Genomic DNA, 26,227 nt, shown 5'->3' on the forward strand with positions numbered 1-26,227 from the left:
CTGATGAGGCATCGGATGGTCTCCTGAGGGATCTCCTCCCAAACCTGGACTAAAGCATCCACCAACTCCTGAAAAGTCTGTAGTGCAACGTGACGTTGGTGGATGGTGCAAAACATTATGTCCCTGATGTGTTCAAATCGGATTCAGATCTGGGGGACGGGCGGGCCAGTCCATAACTTCAATGCCTTCATCTTGCAGGAACTGCTGACACACACCAGCCACATGAGGTCTGGCATTGTCCTGCATTAGGAGGAACCCAGGGCCAAAAGCACCAGCATTTGGTCTCACAAGGGGTCTTTTGGAAAGTAGACCCCCTAAGGAACTTATCTAGATGTGTGGTGAGCACTTTGAACCCCCAAGTGCTTCACAGAAGTTTATAATGTAGAGCCGTGAAAATATATATATTTTTTTTCCACAAAAATGATTTTTTAGCCCCCAGTTGTATTATCCCCAAGGGTAAAAAGAGAAATTGGACCCCAAAAGTTGTTGTCCGATTTGTCCTGAGTACGCCGATACCCCATATGTGGGAGGAAACTACTGTTTGGGAGCATGCCAGAGCTCGGAAGGGAAGACGTGGCGTTTTGGAACTCAGACTTTGATGGAATGGTCTGCGGGCGTCACATTGCGTTTGCAGAGCCCCTGATGTACCTAAAGAGTGGAAACCCCCAAGTGACCCCATATTGGAAAAACTAGACCCCCCAAGGAACTTATCTAGATGTGTTATGAGAACTTTGAATCCCCAAGTGATCATCAGCTGACACCCGGCCACGATCGTCCGCACTCCCCCTACGAGCACGGCTGATCGGTGATGACATACTATCGCGTCGGTGGTCATAGGGGCCCAGACCACCTCGATGGGATAGTACGTCTAATCTCAGAAAGGGGTTAAGGTAATGAATATGCACTCCACGCCTATGGGAGTGGAGAGACGTGCATTTGCATCATCTTAATAAGTGAGGCCAAGTGATCGCTCAGCACAGGAAGAGCTGCTTGTGCTGGAACAAAGGAGATGCAGTGCCAGCGAGGGCGTGTCGGTAGGCGAGTAGGATGTGTGCTGGAAGCCAGCGGCTGCGGTTGGCACTGTGCGCTATTACAGCAGCGGCACAGGCTTTAGCCACAGCCACCGGCTCCTGCCTCTGTGACCTGCTGCTCCGCCGCTCCCCCTCCTCTGCCGGCTCTCTGGGACAATTGCCTCGTGTATAAGCAGAGGGGGGAGTTTTCAGCACAAAAAAATGTGCTGAAAAACTCGGCTTATACACGAGTATATACGGTATGAAATATTTTTTCCTGCTTTCTTTTAACTAAACCTGTGTGCGTCTTATCTGAAAAATATGTTATGTTTTGCTCTGAGACATTGCAGCTTTTTAGAGTTAAACACAGACACATGGAAGAAATCGTGCCTAGCGTCAGGTTCTCTTTAAAAAAAAAGAGTAGATTCCCGACAAAGTACACATATGACAATCTTGCTCTTTGGTATTTTAAAGACATTCCATGCATTTATTTTTCCTTTTCAATCCAGCACAATTAAACTCATACCCATAGGTTTGAAACATAAGACAAGGCTTTAATCATTTTCCAATTCTACAAAATCAGAATACACCAAACAAATTAAATTAAGACTGGGTTATCAACTGTAATGACGCGTTTAAAAAAAAGTCTAATAATTGCAAATATATAAATATAGTAAGTATTCCCACGAATATCACCCTTATCGAGACCAGATTTTCTGCAACACATTTTACATTCCAAATTAAATTCCGCATTCTGGTCATCATCTTTGAGAAGACTTTTCACTGTATACAGAAAAATGTTTTAAACAAAAGTCATATTCTCTGCCCCATAAAAAAATAAAATGTTGAACGGACGGAACATGAGTCCAGAAAGGGATGTCCATTGGAAATTAACTGAGTTTAGTTCATTCACTATCAAACTTAATAGAATTTACAGATGTGGAAATCGCGCCTCCACAGTAGCTGCCTCGCTTTTTCTTCGTCTTTTCATGTCGGAAAGATTTTCCCTTTGTGTATTTTAAAACATTATTGGCTTTCTGCCCCCAGTCGCCATCTGCTCCTCTCTATGAAAAAAAAAAAAAAAAGGAAAAAAATAAAATAAAAACAGTGTAAACGTGACAGATGCTAAGTAAATGGTTTATATAAAGGTCTAGTAACACATCACAGAAAGCTACAACTTCACAGAAAAAGTGATGAAACACTGAACCTTATTTTAGGCACTATTTCCTTGCGTATTTATAAAGCAAAACCACTAGCAGGACCACAAAAAACATTTGTAAATATATGTAATTGTAGTTTCTCTATCGCTTCATTGGGGTACTCAGCAAACCAAGGGTGTATGCTGCTGACACTAGGCAAGAGGAAAAAAAAAAAAAAAAAAAAAAAAAAAAAAAAAGAAGTTAACTCCTACCCAGCAGTGTACACCCACCAACTGGCAAAGAGCTAATCAATCAGTTTTAGTATAGTGTCAATAGGAGGCAGAAATTGGTCTGGACCAAGTCCCGTTTCTACCTTTGGGTTTGTTTATTAATAATGATTTCCTTTTTTTTTTCCTTTCAGCTACGGCTTGTGAGGGCAATAGAGTGGAGCTGTGTCACCGATATCCCACTAAAAGACCGAGAGCGAGTGTGGAGTTGTGTCACTACTGTATCCTTTCTGGTCTAGGAGGCAGGGACCACTGCTTGCAGCACCCGTCTACCAAAGGTTAGGTTAGCAGAGGAGGACAGAACTAGTCTGTAATGTTTAAAGAATGTAGAAGGTGAGAACCATGTTGCAACCTTACAAGTCTGGTCAATGGATACCTCTGCCTTCCCTGCCGAGGAGGCCGCAAGGCTCTGGTGGAATGAACTTTGATTCCCTTTAGAACCGCCACCTCACAAGCGGAGTAAGCTTAAAACGAATAGCCTCCCTGATCCATCTTGCGATGGTATTTTTTGATACCTTACACACTTTCCTGCTACCCTGAAAAGCTACAAATAAGGATAGGCTCTTTCTCTACTGACAGGTTAAGCATGTATTTCATTAAAGCTCTTCCGATATCAAGACTATGAAATTTTTCCTCTTCAGGGTTCCTAGGGTTACAGGTTATTACAGGTTCTGTAATAACAGAAGGAAGGTAGGATGATTTCCTGACTTCGTTGGAACCTCATTCCTACATTGGTGAGATAGGCCGGATCAGGTCTTAACACAATTCCTTCCTCGTACATCCATGTATAAGGAGGGTTTACTGATATGGCTTGAATAAATCACTAACCCTACATGCCGTGGTCAATGCTACCAATATTATGGTCTTCAGAGTAAGGTATTTTACTGATTATTCTTGTAATGGTTCAAAAAGATTTTTGGGTAACACCTTCAGCACTAAGTTTAGGTCCCACGGGTGAACTTTTGGGACTAGTCCAGATCTGTCACAGGATTTTATAAACCTCGATTTCCACCTGTTACCTGCCAGATTGTAATCAATCGTATAGTACTCCCAGTGCTGAAATGTAAACCTTAAGGGTATTAGTAGCTAACCCAAGCTCTAAACTCCTTTGGAGAAATTCTAGAATGGCCTTAATTGGAAGCTTCCCTCCTATTTTTTTGCCTGAAAATTCCAAAAACATTTGTTGTTATCAGTTTCCTACTCTTCAATAAGGTGAAAGCGAGCAGAGAACCCGTTTTGACTCAATAGTGCCCTCTCAAGATCCATAATGTTAGATGTAAGCCTTAACCTGCAGATTAACCGCATATCTGCAGGTTCACAGCGTTATTCTTGGTGACAGGTTCCCTTTAATTAAAAATCCAGTGAAAGATCTCTCTAATTCTGGCGGGGGAGCCCACAATATTCCACAGTACTTGGGCAGAGACTATTGTAGTGAGCCTCCGTCAGGACCTTACCACTTGCACTATTTGAATAGACAACAAATGCCATAAAAAGAATAGCTGGAATTCTTGCAAACAGGAAAACTATTTGTATCATACCTTTGCTTCAAATGAATTGTTAGCAACCCGAGGATCAATTTCCACTTCCTCTTCAACTACTCTTCGGAACGGGATGTTTTTGGCACCTTCCTGCATCACACCCAAAAAGCACAAGTTTTATTACAAATGGCAAAGATGGCGGTATGTCGCTTTTCATTGAAACTGTGGTATTTGGATAAACAGGTCACCTTTCAATTCCTGTACTTATTGGTACAAGGCTAAAGCGAAAGAGTAAAATCACACCAGTGTCATTTATGGAAACTTATCTTGCATTCTATACACACAACATTGATTGAAGTTGCAGATGACCCATCTTTTCTCCTGTGCCCATGGAAATGCTTGTGACACGGTGTTGAGCTGAGACCTCCAAACTTCCTCTACAACAGCCATATGCTCTGAGATGTGTGCGCAAGTCTTGTGTTCTTGTCCAGTCCTATTAAGTCTGGCATTTTCTTATGGCTTGTACCAAAGAATTTTGAGGGTTCATAAGGTTTTTTTCTATTTCTCATAGATTCCATAGGTACTATGAGCTGCCATCAGCTCTTAGTCATGTGATTTGCAAGTAATCAAAAAGCCATTACTACTTATTTTTGGTCTTTTTTGTCTGTGAAGGTAAATATATATTATGTTCACTTGATAAATGTATATGTGCAGCCACCACTTTGCAGGGATTCTTAGCTGTAATGCAGGATTTCAAGGTGTTAAAGTAATAACCTTTCACCAATATTTAGTTCCAGTTCTATAACAATAGGTTTTCAATTCAATGTCTAAATTTGTCCTAAATCTAAAAACCTATAATTACAATAAATTGTACAGCATAAATACAATAAGTATCCCATATTTACAGATCTTTAAGTGCCTACAAAGGTAGGTATCAGGACAAGTATTAATATCCTGGAAAGAGATCCTATGGGTGGAGAGGTGAATGTTACATAGCCGGCATCTGTCTAACAGCAGTGGCAGGAGCCGAGCTAGAAACGCTGCTGTTAATTGCTTAAAGGGGTATTCCCATCTATGAGTCTATCCTAATATGTGGTAGATGTAATAATATTAGCAAATAACTCCAATTAGAAATGTAGTATAGTTCTTCTGATTTGCTATATTGCTTACTCCATGTAGGGCATTGTAGTTGCTTAGGTATCTATGGTTACGTACATACAGGGGTAAGCGGCAGCAAATCGAAAGAACTATACTACATTTCTAATTGGAGGTATTTGCGAATATTACACCTACTACATATTGGGATAGGATCTTGGCGATGGGAATACCCCTTTAACCCCTTCATGACAGGAGCTTTATTCAGCTTTGCGCTTTCGATTTTCGCTCCCCTCTTGCCCGGAGCCATACGTTTTTAATTTTCCGTCAATATGGCCATGTGATGGCTTAGTTTTTGCGGGAAGAGTTGTACTTTTGAACGACACCATTGGTTTTACCATGTCGTGTACTATAAAACAGGAAAAAAAAATTGCAAGTGCGGTGAAATTGCACAAACTTTTCACTAAATGCTAAAACTGACCTGATATTATGATTCTCCAGGTCATTACAAGTTCATAGGCACTAAACATGTCTAGGTTCTTTTTTTATCTAAGTGGTGAAAAAAAAAAATCCAAACATTGCTAAAAAAAAAATAAAAAAAAATTGTGCCTTATTCCGATACCCGCAGCGTCTCCACTTTTCATGATCTTGGGTTGGGTTAAGTCTTATTTTTTGCGTGCCGAGCTGACATTTTTAATTATACAATTTTGGTGCAGATACGTTCTTTTGATCGCCCATTATTGCATTTTAATGCAATGTCGTGGCGGCCCAAAAAAACTTAATTCTGACATTTTTAATTTTTCTCGCCACGCCGTTTAGCGATCAGGTTAATCCTTTTTTTTTTTAATTGATATATCGGGTGATTCTGAATGCGGCGATACCGAATATGTGTATGTTTGATTTTATTTTTATTGTTTTATTTTGAATGGGGCGAAAGGGGAGTGATTTGAACTTTTATATTTTTTTATATTTTTAAACACTTTTTTTTTTTTTTTTTTACTTTTGCCATGCTTCAATAGTCTCCATGGGAGACTACATGTTGGCACAACTTGACTGGCTCTGCTACATAGAGGCAATGGTCAGATCGACTCTATGTAGAAGAATTGCTGACTTGCTATGAGCGCCCACCACTGGGTGGCGCTCACAGCAATCCAGCAGTGACAACTAGGCTTGAGCAAAACGGATCGGTCAATTTCATAAGTCGCCGACTTTCGGCAAAGTCGGGTTTCGTGAAACCTGAGCCGATCCCAGTGTGGGATCGGCCATGCGGTCGGCGATCTTCGCGCTAAAGTCGCGTTTCGTATGACGCTTTAACCGCCATTTTTTCAGCCAATGAAGGAGTGTGAGCAGCGTGATGATATAGGTCTCGTCCTGCTTTCTGCGGCGTCACAGGGGTATAAACGCCATCTTACAGTTTTGGGGAGAGAGGGAGAGAGAGAGAGGGAGAGGGGGAGAGGGGGAGAGGGGGAGAGAGGGGGAGAGGGGGAGAGAGGGAGAGAGCGAAAAAAAAAAAAAAATCCCCATTGACTTGCATTGGGTTTCGTGTTTCGGCCGGCCCCCCCGACTTTTCACAATAATCGGCCGATTTCACACGATCTGACTTGAGAAAGTCGGGTTTCTCGATCCTAAAAAAGTAAAAGTCGCTCAACCCTAGTGACAACCATATAGGTCTCAAGGAGACCTCGGGTTGTCATGCCGACATGATTGTCAGAAGTGGTTATTTAAATGAAGCTGTCAGCGTTTGAGAGGCATTTAACTAGTTAATAGTCGTGGGTGGATCGCGATTCAACACGCGGCTATTGTGGGCACATCAGCTGTTCAAAACAGCTGACATGTCCTGGGAAAGATGTGGGCTCACCGCCGGAGCCCACATCAAAGGGAAGTTATCCAATCCAACATCGGCTTACTATTATGCCTGATGTCGGAAAGGGGTTAAATGGCTCCAGCTGCGGCTGTTAATCACTGAAGGAATCATTTAAACCGAGCACAAGCGGATACTCATGCACATTGGCCCTCAATAGCCACCGACTATTCAATTGCTGGGGATTGAGGAGTTACAATGGCAGTGGGGGCCTGCTGAGGAACCATTGCTGTAATCTCAGTCCTCTCATTAAGCTCAGTCACAAGTTAAGCTAATTGGGAGACAGATTTTCTCTATATACAGAAGGCCTGCAGTATATAAAGTACAAGAATGCAAAAGATCAGCAGTTCGAGTTCTGTTAAAGAACCAAAAAAATAAAGTAAAAATTTAAAAAAAAGATACAATTTACAACAAAATTGAAAAGATAAAAATTCAAAAGACAAATGTTATGCCCATAAAAAGTTCAAACTATCAAAATATGGAATTAAATTACTCCCACCAGAAAACAAAGGAAATAAAACATAAAAAAAAAATCAAAAACTCCTTGAAGAAAGGAATACGAACTTTAAAACATGTACACAAAATCGATATCAATAAAAATGTCAGCTCACCAGGCAAAACAGACAGCTCAATCAGCAGAAAAAAATTTAAATATTTTGAGTCTTGAAAAATGGCAAACCCAAAAGCAAAAAATATATATTTTTATAGAATATTGATTTGTTTACTATTTAAATAGAAAGAAAAATGTATGCAAGTTTGGCATGGCCATCATCACACTTATCTGGAGAATCACATTTCCAGGTTATTTTTACCGTACAATGAATGGCATAAAAACAAAATCAAAAAAACAATTGCATTTGTTCAAATTTCATCCCACTTGGAATTCTGTTCCCATTTTCAGCAAATTGTATGGTAAAATCTATGGTGTTTAAAACAACATCTTGTTCCACAAAAAGCCCTCAAACGTAAAGGGTTAATTACATATAATAAATCAAGACCAGTTCTATTCAGATCCTCAAACCTGCAATGTTGGCTCAATAAACACAACACAGACATCTTTGTAAAGGATCAGGATTTTATTCAGGATTTCTAAATACATGGTAAAATTAAACCTTTAATATAAAGGCATACAATTGTTTTCCCAGCCAGCAGATACTCTTCTTTGCAACTGTACTTATTTTCTCACCTTCTTGTTAGCCTTGGGGAATGTGTTTGGAGTTGAAACTTTAATTTTCTTGTTCTTGGGTGTTTTTCCTAATAAAGAAAATCAAACTTAAATCAGACACAAAAATTATAACTGATAAATTGAATCTATCAGATGGCGTAAAATTTTACAAGCTTGGAACAGAATTGTCCCCATTCCTTTACAGCAAGTTACTCCTCCAATTACCCAAGTTAAGAGCTGAAAGGGCTTTTTCTTCAGCACAGACATTGATAAGTGGGAGTTTAAAGGTGTTGTCCAGAGACATCAAGTTATCACTTATCTGCAGAATATGTGATAAGTTGCTGATCAGTGAACGTCTGACTGCTCGGACCCCACCGAATGTCAGAATAGGGAACTTTTATCCCTCTTATAATGAGTGGCAGTGAGCATCTCTAACCGATGCTTCATTCATTTTCTATGGGATTGCTGGAAATAGTGAAACACAGCGCTCAGCGGCCCCATAGGGAATGTAAAGAGCACAGGTCAAGCATTCGCACAGTCATACATTATAAAGGGGATAATAGTTCCCCGATCTCTTTGGTGGGGATCCCTGTGGTCAGTCCCCAATGGTTAACAAGATTTATTAAACAGAGTAGGCAAAGTCCAGTGGCAAAACTTACAGGGATAGGCAGTAACTGGTTGATAGGATGGGTGACCAGCACCAAGTCAGCAGAACAGGGAACTTTTATACCAGTTCTAATGAGTGCCGCTGTTCCCTATGGGGCTGCAGAGCGTTGAGCTTGGCTTTTTGCAGCCATCCCACAGAGAATGAATGGAGTGGCAGTCGGGCATACACAATGCCACTCACATAGGATACACGATCCACGTTTTGCATCTTTTTATGGTCGGATCCCAACAAAATATATATCTTAGGGATAAGTGATAACTTGTTTTCATCGAACAACTATTAACCCCTTCATGACCCAGCCTATTTTGGCCTTAATGACCTTGCCATTTTTTGCAATTCTGACCAGTGTCCCTTTATGAGGTAATAACTCAGGAACGCTTCAACGGATCCTTGCGGTTCTGAGATTGTTTTTTCGTGACATATTGGGCTTCATGTTAGTGGTAAATTTAGGTCGATAATTTCTGAGTTTATTTGTGAAAAAAACGGAAATTTGGCGAAAATTTTGAAAATTTCGCAATTTTCACATTTTGAATTTTTATTCTGTTAAACCAGAGAGTTATGTGACACAAAATAGTTAATAAATAACATTTCCCACATGTCTACTTTACATCAGCACAATTTTGGAAAGAAATTTTTTTTTTGCTAGGAAGTTATAAGGGTTAAAATTTGACCAGTGATTTCTCATTTTTACAACAAAATTTACAAAACCATTTTTTTTAGGGACCACCTCACATTTGAAGTCAGTTTGAGGGTTCTATATGGCTGAAAATACCCAAAAGTGACACCATTCTAAAAACTGCACCCCTCAAGGTGCTCAAAACCACATTCAAGAAGTTTATTAACCCTTCAGGTGTTTCACAACAGCAGAAGCAACATGGAAGGAAAAAGTGAACATTTAACTTTTTAGTCACAAAAATGATCTTTTCGCAACAATTTTTTTATTTTCCCAAGGGTAAAAGGAGAAACTGGACCACAAAAGTTGTTGTCCAATTTGTCCTGAGTACGTTGATACCTCATATGTGGGGGTAAACCACTGTTTGTGGGCACGGCAGGGCTCGGAAGCGAAGGAGCGCCATTTGACTTTTTCAATGAAAAATTGGCTCCAATCTTTAGCGGACACCATGTCGCGTTTGGAGAGCCCCCGTGTGCCTAAACATTAGAGCTCCCCTACAAGTGACCCCATTTTGGAAACTAGACCCCCCAAGGAACTAATCTAGATGTATAGTGAGCACTTAAAACCCCCAGGTGCTTCACAGAAGTTTATAACGCAGAGCCATGAAAATAAAAAAATATTTTTCTTTCCTCAAAAATGATTTTTAGGCCGGAGTTTTTTATTTTCCCAAGGATAATAGGAGAAATTGGACCCCAAATGTTGTTGTCCAGTTTGTCCTGAGTACGATGATACCCCATATGTGGGGGTAAACCACTGTTTGGGCGCACGGCAGGGCTCGGAAGGGAAGGCACGCCATTTGGCTTTTTGAATGGAAAATTAGCTCCAATCATTAGCGGACACCATGTCGCGTTTGGAGAGCCCCTGTGTGCCTAAACATTGGAGCTCCCACACAAGTGACCCCATTTTGGAAACTAGACCTCCCAAGGAACTAATCTAGATGTGTGGTGAGCACTTTGAACCCTCAAGTGCTTCACAGAAGTTTATAACGCAGAGCCATGAAAATATAAAATTATTTTTCTTTCCTCAAAAATGATTTTTTAACCCACAATTTTTTATTTTCCCAAGGGTAACAGGAGAAATTGGACCCCAAAAGTTGTCGTGCAGTTTCTCCTGAGTACGCTGATACCCCATATGTGGGGGTAAACCACTGTTTTGGCACACGTCGGGGAGCGGAAGGGAAGTAGTGACGTTTTGAAATGCAGACTTTAATGGAATGCTCTGCGGGCGTCACGTTGCGTTTGCAGAGCCCCTGATGTGCCTAAACAGTAGGAACTCCCAACAATTGACCCCACTTTGGAAACTAGACCCCCAAGGGAACTTATCTAGATGTGTGGTGAGCACTTTGAACCCCCAAGTGCTTCACAGAAGTTTATAACGCAGAGACGTGAAAATAAAAAATGTGTTTTCTTTCCTCAAAAATATTTTTTTAGCCCAGAATTTTTTAATTTTCCCAAGGGTAACAGGAAAAATTTGACCCCAAAAGTTGTTGTCCAGTTTCTCCTGAGTACGCTGATACCCCATATGTGGGGGTAAACCACTGTTTGGGCACATGGCGGGGCTCGGAAGGGAAGTAGTGACGATTTGGAATGCAGACTCTGATGGAATGGTCTGCGGGAATCATGTTATGTTTGCAGAGCCCCTGATGTGCCTAAACAGTAGAAACCCCCCACAAGTGACCCCATTTTGGAAACTAGACCCCCCAAGGAACTTATCTAGATGTGTGGTGAGCACGTTCAACCCCCAAGTGCTTCACAGAAGTTTACAACGCAGAGCCGTGAAAATAAAAAATCATTTTTCTTTCCTCAAAAAAGATGTTTTAGCAAGCAATTGTTTATTTTCACAAGGGTAACAGGAGAAATTGGACCCCAATATTTGTTGCCCAGTTTGTTGTGAGTACGCTGGTACCCCATATGTGGGGGTAAACCACTGTTTGGGCGCACGTCAGGGCTCGGAAGGGAAGTAGTGACATTTGAAATGCAGGCTTTGATGGAATGGTCTGCGGGCGTCACGTTGCATTTGCAGAGCCCCTGATGTGCCTAAACAGTAGAAACACCCCACAAGTGACCCCATTTTGGAAACTAGACCCCAAAAGGATCTTATCTAGATGTGTGGTGAGCACTTTCAACCCCCAAGTGTTTCACATAAGTTTATAACGTAGAGCCGTGAAAATAAAAAATAATTGTTCTTTCCTCAAAATTATGTTTTAGCAAGTAATTTTTTATTTTTGCAAGGGTAACAGGAGAAATTGGACCCCAATAGTTGTTGCCCAGTTTGTCCTGAGTACGCTGGTACCCCAAATGTGGGGGTACACCACTGTTTGGGCGCACGTCGGGGCTTGGAAGGGAGGGCGCACCATTTGACTTTTTGAACGCAAGATTGGCTGGAATCATTGGTGGCGCCATGTTGCGTTTGGAGACCCCTGATGTGCCTAAACAGTGGAAACCCCTCAATTCTAACTTCAACACTAACCCCAACACACCCCTAACCCTAATCCCAACTGTAGCCATAACCCTAATCACAACCCTAACCCCAACACACCCCTAACCACAACCCTAACCCCAACACACCCGTAACCCTAAATCCAAGCCTAATCCTAACCCTACCCACAACTGTAACCCCAACACAACCCTAACCCTATCCTTAACCCTAACCACAAGCCTAATCTTAACCCTATTTCCAACCCTAGCCCTAATTCCAACCCTAAGGGTACCGTCTCACATAACGATTTACCAACGATCACGACCAGCGATACGACCTGGCCGTGATCGTTGGAAAGTCATTGTGTGGTCGCTGGGGAGCTGTCACACAGACCGCTCTCCAGCGACCAACGATGCCAAGGTCCCGGGTAACCAGGGTAAACATCGGGTTACTAAGCGCAGGGCCGCGCTTAGTAACCCGATGTTTACCGTGGTTACCAGCGTTAAAGTAAAAAAAAAAAACGTACATACTCACATTTTGGTGTCCTTCAGGTCCCTTGCCGTCTGCTTCCCGCTCTGACTGAGTGCCGCCGTACAGTGAGAGCAGAGCGCAGCGGTGACGTCACTGCTGTGCTGTGCTCTCACTTTCCGGCCGGCAGACAGTCAGAGCGGGAAGCAGACGGCAAGGGACCTGAAGGACACCGGAATGTGAGTATGTACGTTTTTTTTTTTTTTTTTTACTTTTACGCTGGTAACCACGGTAAACATCGAGTTACTAAGCGCGGCCCTGCGCTTAGTAACCCGATGTTTACCCTGGTTACAAGTGAACGCATCGCTGGATAGCTGTCACACACAACGATCCAGCGATGACAGCGGGAGATCCAGCGACGAAAGAAAGTTCCAAACGATCTGCTACGACGTACGATTCTCAGCAGGGTCCCTGATCGCTGCTGCGTGTCAGACACAGCGATATCGTATGGATATCCCTGGAACGTCACAGATCGTACCGTCGTAGCGATCAAAGTGCCACTGTGAGACGGTACCCTAACTCTAATTCCAACCCTAACCCTAAGGCTATGTGCCCACTTTGCGGATTCGTGTGAGATTTTTCCGCACCATTTTTGAAAAATCCGCAGGTAAAAGGCACTGCGTTTTACCTACGGATTTACAGCGGATTTCCAGTGTTTTTTTGTGCGGATTTCACCTGCGGATTCCTATTGAGGAACAGGCGTAAAACGCTGCGGAATCCGCACAAAATTGACATGCTGCGGAAAATACACAGCGTTTCCGCACGGTATTTTCCGCACCATGGGCACAGCAGATTTGGTTTTCCATAGGTGTACATGGTACTGTAAACCTGATGGAAAACTGCTACGAATTCGCAGCGGCCAATCCGCTGCGGATCCGCGGCGGATCCGCTGCGGATCTGCGGCAATCCGCTGCGGATTCGCAGCCAAATCCGCACTGTGTGCACATGCCCTAACCCTACCCCTAACCCTACCCCTAATTCTAACCCTAATTCTAACCCTAGTTCTAACCCTAACCCTAGCAGAAAAAAAAAAAAAAAATTTATTTATTTTTATTATTGTCCCTATGGGGGTGATAAAGGGGGGTCATTTACTTTTTTTTCATTTTGATCACTGCGATAGGCTATATCGCAGTGATCAAAATACTTCTGAAATGAATCTGCCAGCCGGCAGACTCTGCGGGCGCAGTGCGCATGCGCCCGCCATGTTATAAGATGGCGGCGCCCATGGAGAAGCCGGACAGACATCGGGAGGCCCGGTAAGTATGAAGGGGGGGTGATCGGATCACGGGGGGGGAACCGGAGCACGGGGGGAGCGGACAGGAGGACGGAGGAGCGGACAGAACGAATTAGGGGGGCGGACCGCGCACCGGAGCACTGGGGGGGCGATCGGTGGGGTGGGGGCAGATTAGGTTTTCCAGCCATGGCCGATGATATTGCAGCATCGGCCATGGCTGGATTGTAATATTTCACCGTTTTTTTGGGTGAAATATTACAAATCGCTCTGATTGGCAGTTTCACTTTTAACAGCCAATCAGAGCGATCGTAGCCACGGGGGGGTGAAGCCACCCCCCCTGGGCTGAAGTACCACTCCCCCTGTCTCTGCAGATCGGGTGAAATCGGAGTTAACCCCTTCACCCGATCTGCAGGGACGCGATCATTCTGTGACACAGCATATGCGTCACAGGTCGGGAAGGCACCGACTTTCATGACGCATACGCTGTGTCACAGGTCGGGAAGGGGTTAAAGAGTGTTACATAGCTATTTTATCTCCACCTAATTTTTCTCCTGAAAGGCTGCATAAATGGCCACTGACTAATGGGGGCCTCCCAAAAAGTGAGTGGAGCTGTAAAGTTAAGTACCATGGAATATTCCTAGCCCCTCTTTGTTCAAGTGATCAGCAATATCAGAAGGCAAGATGTAAAAGGTTCTAACTCAAAAGAAAGAAACGTACCACTTTCTTCATCTTCGCTGGAGGAACCGTCTTCTGATTTCTCTGCAGCTTTTTTGGCTGCTGCTTTTGGTGTGGCGTTTGCAGTCTTTGGAGGAGCTGTTTTTGCCTTTTTTGTGGATGCCAGCGGCTTAGCTTCATCCTCTTCTGAGCTACTTTCCTCAGAACTGCTACTTGCTTTTTTTACTGGGACAGACTTTTCTTTCTTTTTCACGGCAGGTTTTTTAGGTTTCTCCTCTTCATCACTGGAAGTATCTGAGGAGGAGCTACTACTTGCCTTTGATTTATTTACAGCAATGGTTTTTTTTGCCAAAACAGGCACAGAAGCAGGGGATTTGACAGCTTTAACTACTTTTTTTTGTTCCTCTTCGCCACTTGAGCTGTCAGAGTCTGAACTGCTTTCTGCAGTCTTGCCTTTTGGAGCTGCCGGAGATTTTGCTGTAGGAGTCTGTTTAGGTGCAGGTTTCTTGCTAGCTTCTTCCTCACTGTCAGATTCTACAAAATAAAAGTTTGGAATTCAAGTAAGACTTACACAATGCTTTACTTGTTAATATAATACCACTTTGAAAAGGATGAGGTGTTGCAATAAACTAAGCTTTGTACTACTAACCAACTATATACAGTATAACCAACAACGGGGTTCATAAGGATGGGGAGACAAGTATGCAAAATTTTCCGATTTTCATCCATATTGCCATCCGTGTGTCCGCTTTTTAACTCTGTGTGGCATCCGATTTTATACATCAAGAATTTAAAATGCACAAGATAAAATACAGTTTGTCAGGATACTGGCAATGTACATGGAGGGCTATGGAGAGTGCCTTACACTATATGGAGGACTATGGAGAGTGCCTTACACTATATGGAGGACTATGGAGAGTGCCTTACACTATATGGAGGACTATGGAAAGTGCCTTACACTATATGGAGGACTATGGAGAGTGCCTTACACTATATGGAGGACTATGGAGAGTGCCTTACACTATATGGAGGACTATGGAGAGTGCCTTACACTATATGGAGGACTATGGAGAGTGCCTTACACTATATGGAGGACTATGGAGAGTGCCTTACACTATATGGAGGACTATGGAGAGTGCCTTACACTATATGGAGGACTATGGAGAGTGCCTTACACTATATGGAGGACTATGGAGAGTGCCTTACACTATATGGAGGACTATGGAGAGTGCCTTACACTATATGGAGGACTATGGAGAGTGCCTTACACTATATGGAGGACTATAGAGAGTGCCTTACACTATATGGAGGACTATGGAAAGTGCCTTATACTATATGGAGGACTATGGAGAGTGCCTTACACTATATGGAGGACTATGGAGAGTGCCTTATACTATATGGAGGACTAGGTGGAGTGCCTTACACTATATGGAGGACTATCGGGAATGCATTATACTATATGAAGAGCTATGGGGTGTGTATTATACTATATTGAAGACTATAGGAGTGCATTATAGTATATGGAAGAATATGGGGTGCATTGTACTATATGGAAGCCTATGAGGTGCATTATACTACATGGAAGGCTATGTGGGGTCCATTATATTTAGAGGGCCATGTGGGAGCCTTAATAATGTATGCAAGCAATTATACAATACAAAGGTTTGTGTGGGGTCTATCACACTATTAGGGCATTATACTGCGTTGGGGTATCTATACTTTGCCTGGGGAGTTGAGGGGGGTACCGTAGGCTCAACACACTACTTGGGGAGGGCACTGTGAAGAGATAATGTTGTGTTTGTGGGGCACTTTTGTTGGAATCATACTCTATGCGCTCCCGGAAAGGGGAATCTAGGGGCTTCCGTAATAGGAAAATGAGTTTGTAAGGGCTGCAGAGTTGTGAGACATACTTTTCTGCGACCTCGACAGTTTTTTTCTTTTTTTTTTTTTTTTTGGGGGGGGGGGGGGCAATGGGGGTGATGGGGCTCCATGATTTCAATGTACACCCCTGCCCAAAATCTCATATGAAACTATCCTGCCGCCAGCAATAAAATATGCATCACGAGGTAAACAGTGCAACATTTTTAACCCCTTTACCCCCAAGGGTGGTTTGCACGTTATGGACCGGGCCAATTTTTACAATTCTGACCACTGTCCCTTTATGAGGTTATAACTCTGGAACGCTTCAACGGATCCCAGTGATTCTGACATTGTTTTCTTGTGACATATTGTACTTCATGATAGTGGTAAAATTTCTTTGATATTACCTGCGTTTATTTGTGAAAAAAACGGAAATTTGGCGAAAATTTTGAAAATTTCGCAATTTTACAACTTTTAACTTTTATGCAATTAAATCACAGAGATATGTCACACAAAATACTTAATATAGGGATTTTTGTGTACTCACCGTAAAATCCTTTTCTCCGAGCCATTCATTGGGGGACACAGACCATGGTGTATGCTGCTGCCACCAGGAGGCTGACACTAAGTATTACAAAGAAAGTTAGCTCCTCCCCTGCAGTATACACCCCTCTGCTGGCTCCCAGCTAACCAGTTCGGTGCAAAAGCAGTAGGAGATCAATAACAACATATAAGCGTATAGCATGTCACATTATATATGAGAGTATAACATATCAAATGATAAAAACAAATACAACTAATAATAGGGAGGGAGCTGTGTCCCCCAATGAATGGCTCGGAGAAAAGGATTTTACGGTGAGTACACAAAAATCCCTATTTCTCCTTCGCCTCATTGGGGGACACAGACCATGGGACGTCCCAAAGCAGTCCCTGGGTGAGGACAACATCAGATCAGGCCGTGTAACCGCTACTTACAAGTGCGCCAAGGCGGCCTGCAAAGTCCGCCTGCCCAGACTCACATCTGTGGAAGTGTGTGAATTATAGTGCTTCAAGAATGCATGCGGACTGGAGGAATTCGCAAGCTTGCGGTCGTGCTTGCCGACGCCTGGTGCCTAGAGCCCTGAGACAGGGAGATAGGCTGACATCTAGCACGGAAGGACTCCTGGATGGTGAAAAGAATCCACCAGGCTAACGTGGCCGATGAACACGGCTAAACCCTTCCTGTGACCGTCGGGAAGCCTACTTACCATCGAGAAGCCCAAGCAAAGTGTCCAACCGTCGGAAGGACGCCGTCCTCGATACGTACCCACTTGGAGCACTCACTTCTTCCAGATTATGGAGAACCCATTCCGTTGTGTGGACTGGAGCCGAAAGAGATGAGAGGACGATGCCCCTGCAACAGTGGGAATACAAAACCACCTTGGCAACGAGGGAAGGGGATGGCTTGAGGGCAACGATGCATTGATGGTAATAAGGAAAAAAGACTGAAAAGCTCTGAAGACTCATCAGGATGACAAGAACGCAGAGAAAAAAGGGGAGTGACGTTCCCTGATAGTAAAGTCTTTCTGGATTGAAAAAGGAGTCTACTGTAAGATCCCCAGGACCATTAAGGTCCCCCAGATCTAACGGTACGCGGTAGGGAAGAACTACAGGTGAAGGCTCCCTGCGAGAAGGTCCATATTTCCAGTTTTGACGAAATAAGACGGAGAAATACTAGTACCGCAAGCGCGAAAACCTGACATGGTCAGTGCGGGTCTCCTGGGATCACTGGAGGCCTTTTCTGCTTCCAAAAAGATCTCAAGACGTAGTGGAAGAGGAGTTATGGAAATTGGTACCGTGGAAGAAACGGAGCATGCACTGCGATGGACTTGGATCTTGAAGCCAAACCATGAACTGGAGTACATAGGCGTTCAGCTTGGACGCCATCCGACCTACATCTGGAGTACTCCAGTGAAGGCAGATGTGAAGGAAGACTTCCGAGTGAAGTTCCCACTCACTTGAGGAGAAAACCCTGACGGCTGAATATGTCAGCCGCCCAGTGTTCTACTCCAGGGACATGTACTGTTGAGATCACCGAATGATAGATCTCGGCCCATCAGAGAGTGCGAGGTACCTCGGCCATGGCGCTTGACTGTGGGTACCTGCGAGATGATTGACGTATGGCACAGCCGTGGCATTATCCAAATTGAAGACGGATGGTTGACCCGCCTAAGGGCAGTGGACCTGCTGTAGGATTAGCCGTACTGTTCGGATCCCCAGAGAAATGATCGGGAGAAGAAGACGGGCATTGGTATCCCTAATAACCATTGGACCAGAAGAAGGCTCTGGATGAGGAAGGAGCTTAGAGACTACCTTTTGAAAGCCTGATTGACTTGCTGAAAACGAGCGGAGCAAAAGAAAACTACTTCCGTTTTCGTCTTATTGCTCAGAACCCTCCTAGCTAATTGAATGAACCGAGGGAATGAGTGATCAAGTGCACAAGCTCCGTGTTGAAGGGCCACGACCTTGACTCGAGAGAGAGAATTACCATCCCTCTTGTGCAGGATCATCGTCAAAGAGGATCTGCTGGGCTGGGAATGAGGAAAAAACTTGTCTAAGTTTAGATGCTACCCAAGTGAGAGGGTATTGCAAGTGATATAGACGACTTAGCGTAGTCCTTGTAGAGCGGCTAGAAAGTCGACCGAGTAGGGCAGGACGACCATGTTTCTAGGGTGCAAGAAGCACATGACAACTGCTATGAGCGTTGCGACCACTGTGGTGCGGTAGCCAGGCTGAAGGGCGAGGTCGTGACTTGAAAATGCTGTTCGCGAATGGAAAGGAGAAGAGATAATTGTAGAGGGGAAAAAAGTAGGCATGTGAGGGTAAGAAAACCGAATGTCGATGGATGCCAGAAAACTCCACTTTTTTTTTTTTTTTTGAATGGCTGAGCGGAGGAACTGCCTCTGAAAAAGGAGGGCTTTGTCAAAGATTGTTAGAATGGTTTGAGGTCCAGGAATGAACATACTTTTCATTTTCTCCTTCGTGAAACCAAGATCTCTTAGATCTAGACTGTCCAGGACAATGCTTCTACTGCTGGATGGGTCTGTAGAAAAAATACGATCCCTTGTTAGTCTCCCGCTCAGAAGATTTGATTTGAATTGAAGTAGATAAGGTCTCTGACCAGGAGACTATTGGTCAAGCAACATCATGTGGCGCTAAAGAAGGGTAGAGCGCTGAACCCGAAGCCACAAGACGGAACGAACCAGATTTGCTATCTGACCGTCTGTGGTTTTTTAATTGATGATACATCGGGCAGGGATACTGGTAGGTATACCACAAGAAATTCCACCCGGTTAGACTGCCAAGTGGCAGAATGCGGGGCTGCAACCAGCAGGCCTCTTGCCATCTTCGTGCAGAGTAGAAAATTAGGAACCTTCGATCCACCATTCTGTTAACAGGGAATTGGAGAGGAATCGTCCGCTTTCTTGCATCATCCCCTAAATTGATACAAAGGGGGGTGCTCGGACGCCAAAGATGTGTGCCTCTGTACATCCCCAGAGTTGAGGTCCCCGGGTGGACAGGGCAGGTTGTTTGGCATAAGGCCTGGATGCAGAAGAGGATACATGGAGGCGACACTGCATGTGTTCGTCTGTTGAAGATGTGGGGGGAATCGGTGCCCTTAAAAGGACCCGTCGCCCATAAAAATCAGACCAGGTATGGCAACCTACTTAGCGGCTTCTGTCCAGTGAATTGCTCGTCGATTTGTTGATGGTATAAATAGGAGAGTCCCTCCTTTTCTGAAGCTCTTGCAATCCAAGGCAATCTGCGATCCATATTCAGCGTTGTTCTCAACAAATCATGGGGGAGAGATTAGGAAATGAAAAACTTCCGTTTTGCAGACGCCTGTACGTTTTTCTAGAACACTTGCGGCCCCTGCTAGCGGACGCTCCCATGTAGGAGAGGGACCATGTATCTCGGTCCTGCGAGCACTCCGAGCCACAGAGGGTTCACAGAGGGATTCAATCTCTTGGTCTGAGAAAACCATGGGTTGCGGTTAGGGGATGAGTGGCGAAGGCTCCTGAGCTCAGTTAGGGTGACCAGCTTCGGATTGATGATGTGCCCTTAAGACCAGTAAATACTGGTCATGCGCCTTTAAGACTAGGGAATACTGGTCGTGCGTCTTTAAGACCAGGGTATACTGGTCTTGTGCCTTTAGGAGGAGGGCATGCTGGTCATGTGCCTTTAAGAACCAGGACATACTTGTCATATGCTTTGAAGACCAGGGCATACTGGTTATGTGTCTTTAAGTCCAGGGCATATTGAACACGTGCCTTTAAGACCAGGGCATACTGGTCATGTGCCTTTAAGTCCAGGGCATATTGGTCACGTGCCTTTAAGACCAGGGCATACTGGTCATGTGTGTTTAAAACCAGGTCATACTGGTCATGTGCCCTTAAGACCAGGGCATACTGGTCATGTGCCTTTAAAAACCAGGTCGTACTGGTCATGTGCCTTTAAGACCAGGGCATACTGGCCAAGTGCCTAAGACCAGGGCCTACTGGTCATGTGCCTTTAAGACCAGGGCATACTGGTCACGTGCCTTTAAGACCAGGACATACTGGTCATGTGCCTTTAAGACCAGGTAATACTGGACATGTGCCCTTAAGACCAAGAAGTACTGGTCATGCGTCTTTAAGACCAGGGGATACTGGTTACGTGCCTTTAAGACCAGGAATACTGGTCATGCGCCTTTAAGACCAGGGCATACTGGCCATGTGCGTAAGACCAGAGTATGCTGGCCATGCGCCTTTAAGACCAGGGAAAACTGGTCACGTGCCTTTAAGACCAGGAATACTGGTCATGCGCCTTTAAGACCAGGGCATACTGGTCACGTGCCTTTAAGACCAGGAATACTGGTCATGTGCCTTTAAGACCAGGGCATACTGGCCAAGTGCCTAAGACCAGGGCCTACTGGTCATGTGCCTTTAAGACCAGGGCATACTGGTCACGTGCCTTTAAGACCAGGACATACTGGTCATGTGCCTTTAAAGACCAGGTAATACTGGACATGTGCCCTTAAGACCAAGAAGTACTGGTCATGCGCCTTTAAGACCAGGGGATACTGGTCACGTGCCTTTAAGACCAGGAATACTGGTCATGCGCCTTTACGACCAGGGCATACTGGTCACGTGCCTTTAAGACCAGGAATACTGGTCATGCGCCTTTAAGACCAGGGCATACTGGCCATGTGCGTAAGACCAGGGTATGCTGGCCATGCGCCTTTAAGACCAGGGAAAACTGGTCACGTGCCTTTAAGACCAGACAATACTAGACATGCGCCTTTAAGACCAGACAATACTGGACATGCTCCTTTAAGACCAGACAATACTGGACATGCGCCCTTAAGAACAGACAATATTGGACCTGCGCCTTTACCACCAGCCAATACTGGACATGCGCCTTTAAGAACAGAGAATACTGGACATGCGCCTTTAAGAACAGACAATACGGGACATGCGACTTTAAGACCAGCCAAAACAGGACATGCGCCTTTAAGAACAGACAATACTGGACATGCGCCTTTAAGAACAGACAATACGGGACATGCGCCTTTAAGACCAGACAATACTGGACATGCGCCTTTAAGACCAGACAATACTGGACATGCGCCTTTAAGAACAGAGAATACTGGACATGCGCCTTTAAGAACAGAGAATACTGGTCATGCGCCTTTAAGACCAGACAATACTGGACCTGCGCCTTTAAGAACAGACAATACTGGACATGCGCCTTTAAAACCAGACAATACTACATGTGCCTTTAAGAAGGGAGAATACTTGCGCGTTTAATGCCTTGATGTAGAGTGGCTGTGCCCCCTTAATGCTAAAAACCGTTGCCTCAGTGTGAGCCGGCCGGGTGAACCAAGATGGCCACTGTGAGCTGCAGGGTAGATAAAATCTCGCAGAGAGCGAGAAGCGCCAACTCGGGGGGCGGAGCGACGGACACGATGCTGAATAGGCCCAAGCCGGGGCCTAAATTTCTGTAGCAGGTGGGCGACACCAGCGGGGCGTTTCAGGAGACTTCCGGGATGCGGCCTACACATCGGCCGAAGCCAGGGGCTAAATTTTTGCAGCCGGCCAGAGCGTTACCTCAGAGAGGTGGGCCACAGGAAAGTGGCTAAGGCTGCCTGCGCCTTTATGGATATCCCTCTGAAGATGGATCCACTCACCATCGTTGCGCGTCCCGGCATGGAGCCGCCGCGGATGTGGGTTTCAGAGCTGTTCTGTGCAGCGTGGACGGTGCAGGGATAAACCTCAATCCATCATCCGTTTGTTAGGGAGGAGGAGAGGAACCGTCCGCCTCCTTGTACCATCCGCTCTTAATAGTGGTGGTGCAGTGGGGGCTGCTCGGACGCCACATTGGATTGTGCCTCTGAACAGCCGAGGGTAAAACCTGGTGGTCAGGGCTGATGTCCGGCAATAGGCCTGGCTGCAGAAGAGGATACTGAAGGTGACACTCCAGTGCTCGTCTGATAAGGGAGGGGGAGATCGGTGCCATGAAAGGGCCGTCGCCCCTAGAATCAGCTCAGGCAGTGGCTTCCCACGTCGCAGGAGAGGATACGGAGAGGTGAAACTCCCGTGCTCGCCTGTTGTTGGTTCGGGGGAGATCGGAACATGAAAGATTCCGTCGCCCCCTTCGTCCGGTAAAAGGTAAAAGTAAAAAGATTCTTTGGGTCTGAATAGCAGACCAGTCCGTGTGCCTCCTACGGACACTAAGCAAGAACTGGTTAGCTGGGAGCCAGCAGAGGGGTGTATACTGCAGGGGAGGAGCTAACTTTCTTTGTAATACTTAGTGTCAGCCTCCTGGTGGCAGCAGCATACACCATGGTCTGTGTCCCCCAATGAGGCGAAGGAGAAAAGTAACATTTCCCACATGTCTACTTTACATCAGCACAATTTTGGAACCAAAATTTTTGTTAGGGAGTTATAAGGGTTAAAAGTTGACCAGCAATTTCTCATTTTTACAACACCATTTTTTTTTTAGGGACCACATCTCATTTGAAGTCATTTTGAGGGGTCTATATGATAGAAAATACCCAAGTATGACACCATTCTAAAAACTGCACCCCTTAAGGTGCTGAAAACCACATTCAAGAAGTTTATTAACCCTTCAGGTGTTTCACAGGAATTTTTGGAATGTTTAAATAAAAATGAACATTTAACTTTTTTTCACAAAAAATTTACTTCAGCTCCAATTTGTTTTATTTTACCAAGGGTAACAGGAGAAAATGGACCCCAAAAGTTGTTGTACAATTTGTCCTGAGTACGCCGATACCTCATATGTGGGGGTAAACCACTGTTTGGGCGTATGGCAGAGCTCGGAAGGGAAGGAGCGCCGTTTGACTTTTCAATGCAAAATTGACAGGAATTGAGATGGGACGCCATGTTGCGTTTGGAGAGCCCCTGATGTGCCTAAACATTGAAACCCCCCCCCCACAAGTGACACCATTTTGGAAAGTAGACCCCCTAAGGAACTTATCTAGAGGTGTGGTGAGCACTTTGACCCACCAAGTGCTTCACAGAAGTTTATAATGCAGAACCGTAAAAATAAAAAAATCATTTATTTGCACAAAAATTATCTTTTCGCCCCCAATTTTTTATTTTCCTAAGGGTAAGAGAAGAAATTGGACCCCAAAAATTGTTGTGCAATTTGTCCTGAGTACGCTGATACCTGATATGTGGGGGGGGACCACCGTTTGAGCGCTTGGCAGAGCTCGGAAGGGAAGGAGCATCATTTTGAATGCAGACTTAGATGGATTGGTCTGCAGGCGTCACATTGCGTTTGCAGAGCCCCTAATGTACCTAAACAGTAGAAACCCCCCACAAGTGACCCCATATTGGAAACTAGACCCCCCAAGGAACTTATCTAGATGTGTTGTGAGAACTTTGAGCCCCCAAGTGTTTCACTACAGTTTACAGTTTATAACGCAGAGCCGTAAAAATAAAAACTCCTTTTTTTCCCACAAAAATTATTTTTTAGCCCCCAGTTTTATATTTTCCCAAGGGTAACAGGAGAACTTGGACCCCAAAAGTTGTTGTCCAATTTGTCCTGAGTACGCTGATACCCCATATGTTGGGGTAAACCCCTGTGAGGGCACACGGGAGAGCTCGGAAGGGAAGGAGCACTGTTTTACTTTTTCAACGCAGAATTGGCTGGAATTGAGATCGGACGCCATGTCGCGTTTGGAGAGCCCCTGATGTGCCTAAACAGTTGAAACCCCCCAATTATAACTGAAACCCTAATGCAAACACATCCCTAACCCTAATCCCAACGGTAACCCTAACCACACCTCTAACCCAGACACACCCCTAACCCTAATCCCAACCCTATTCCCAACCGTAAATGTAATCCAAACCCTAACCCTAACTTTAGCCCCAACCCTAACTTTAGCCTCAACCCTAACTGTAGCCTTAACCCTAGCCCCAACCCTAACCCTAGCCCTAACCCTTGCCCTAACCCTAGCCCTAACCCTAATCCTAACCCTAGCCCCAACCCTAACCCTAGCCCTAACCCTAACCCTAATGGGAAAATGGAAATAAATACGTTTTTTTAATTTTTCCCTAACTAAGGGGGTGATGAAGGGGGGTTTGATTTACTTATAAAGCGTTTTTTTTAGCGGATTTTTATGATTGTCAGCCGTCACACACTGAAAGACGCTTTTTATTGCAAAAAATATTTTTTGCGTTACCACATTTTGAGAGCTATAATTTTTCCATATTTGAGACCACAGAGTCATGTGAGGTCTTGTTTTTTACGGGACGAGTTGACGTTTTTATTGGTAACATTTTCGGGCACGTGAAATTTTTTGATCGCTTTTTATTCCGATTTTTGTGAGGCAGAATGACCAAAAACCAGCTATTCATGAATTTCTTTTGGGGGAGGCGTTTATACCGTTCCGCGTTTGGTAAAATTGATAAAGCAGTTTTATTCTTCGGGTCAGTACGATTACAGCGATATCTCATTTATAAGATTTTTTTATGTTTTGGCGCTTTTATACGACAAAAACTATTTTATAGAAAAAATAATTATTTTGGCATCGCTTTATTCTGAGGACTATAACTTTTTTATTTTTTTGCTGATGATGCTGTATGGCGGCTCTTTTTTTGCGGGACAAAATGACGCTTTCAGCGGTACCATGGTTATTTATATCTGTCTTTTTGATCGCGTTTTATTCCACTTTTTATTCGGCGGTATGATAATAAAGAGTTGTTTTTTGCCTCGTTTTTTTTTTTTTTTTTTCTTACGGTGGATTTACTGAAGGGGTTAACTAGTGGGACAGTTTTATAGGTTGGGTCGTTACGGACGCGGCGATACTAAATATGTGTACTTTTATGGTTTTTTTTTTTTATTTAGATAAAGAAATGTATTTATGGGAATAATATTTTTTTCTTTTTCTTTATTTAGGATTTTATTTATTTATTTTTTTTTTTACACATGTGGAAATTTTTTTTAAAAACTTTTTTACTTTGTCCCAGGGGGGAACATCACAGATCAGTGATCTGACAGTTTGCACAGCACTCTGTTAGATCACCGATCTGACTTAGAGCACTGCAGGCTTACCAAGCGCCTGCTCTGAGCAGGCACTCGGTAAGCCACCTCCCTCCCTGCAGGACCCGGATGCCGCGGCCATCTTGGATCCGGGACCTGCAGCGAGGAAGGAGGTAGGAGACCCTCGTAGCAACGCGATCACATCGCGTTGCTGGGGGGGTCTCAGGGAAGCCCGCAGGGAGCCCCCTCCCTGCGCGATGCTTCCCTATACCGCCGGCACACCGCGATCATGTTTGATCGCGGTGTGCCGGGGGTTAATGTGCCGGGGGCGGTCCGTGACATCTCCTGGCACATAGCGCCAGATGTCATCTGCGATAGGCAGCTGACACCCGGCCGCGATCGGCCGCGCTCCCCCCATGAGCGCGGCCGATCGCGCTGGACGTACTATTCCGTCCTTGGGAATTAGGGCCCACCCCACATGATGGAATAGTACGTCCAATGACAGAAAGGGGTTAATGAAAATGACTAAAATAAATTTGAGTACAAAATATGAAAATTTTACAAAAATGTGCCTATATCGTCAATATCTTTTAAGATGCAAGATATTTT

General features: G+C 44.4%; 1 protein-coding gene across 6 annotated transcripts in view; it reads right to left on the reverse strand.

The window, feature by feature from the left end:
* Positions 1 to 1,540: 1,540 nt before the first annotated feature.
* The window catches only part of NOLC1 (nucleolar and coiled-body phosphoprotein 1), a 125,963-nt gene continuing 101,276 nt past the window's right edge, over positions 1,541 to 26,227 (reverse strand). For all 6 annotated transcript variants that reach the window (XM_077259209.1, XM_077259207.1, XM_077259210.1 and 3 more), the window contains 4 exons: positions 14,273 to 14,764; positions 8,057 to 8,124; positions 3,975 to 4,064; positions 1,541 to 2,074 (listed from right to left, as the gene is read on the reverse strand). In XM_077259209.1, the coding sequence (XP_077115324.1) occupies positions 1,916 to 2,074; positions 3,975 to 4,064; positions 8,057 to 8,124; positions 14,273 to 14,764 (809 nt within the window). In that variant the 3' untranslated portion in view covers positions 1,541 to 1,915. The remainder of the gene's footprint in view (positions 2,075 to 3,974; positions 4,065 to 8,056; positions 8,125 to 14,272; positions 14,765 to 26,227) is intronic.

This window comes from Ranitomeya variabilis, chromosome 4, assembly GCF_051348905.1.
Source record: "Ranitomeya variabilis isolate aRanVar5 chromosome 4, aRanVar5.hap1, whole genome shotgun sequence".
Taxonomy (NCBI): domain Eukaryota; kingdom Metazoa; phylum Chordata; class Amphibia; order Anura; family Dendrobatidae; genus Ranitomeya; species Ranitomeya variabilis.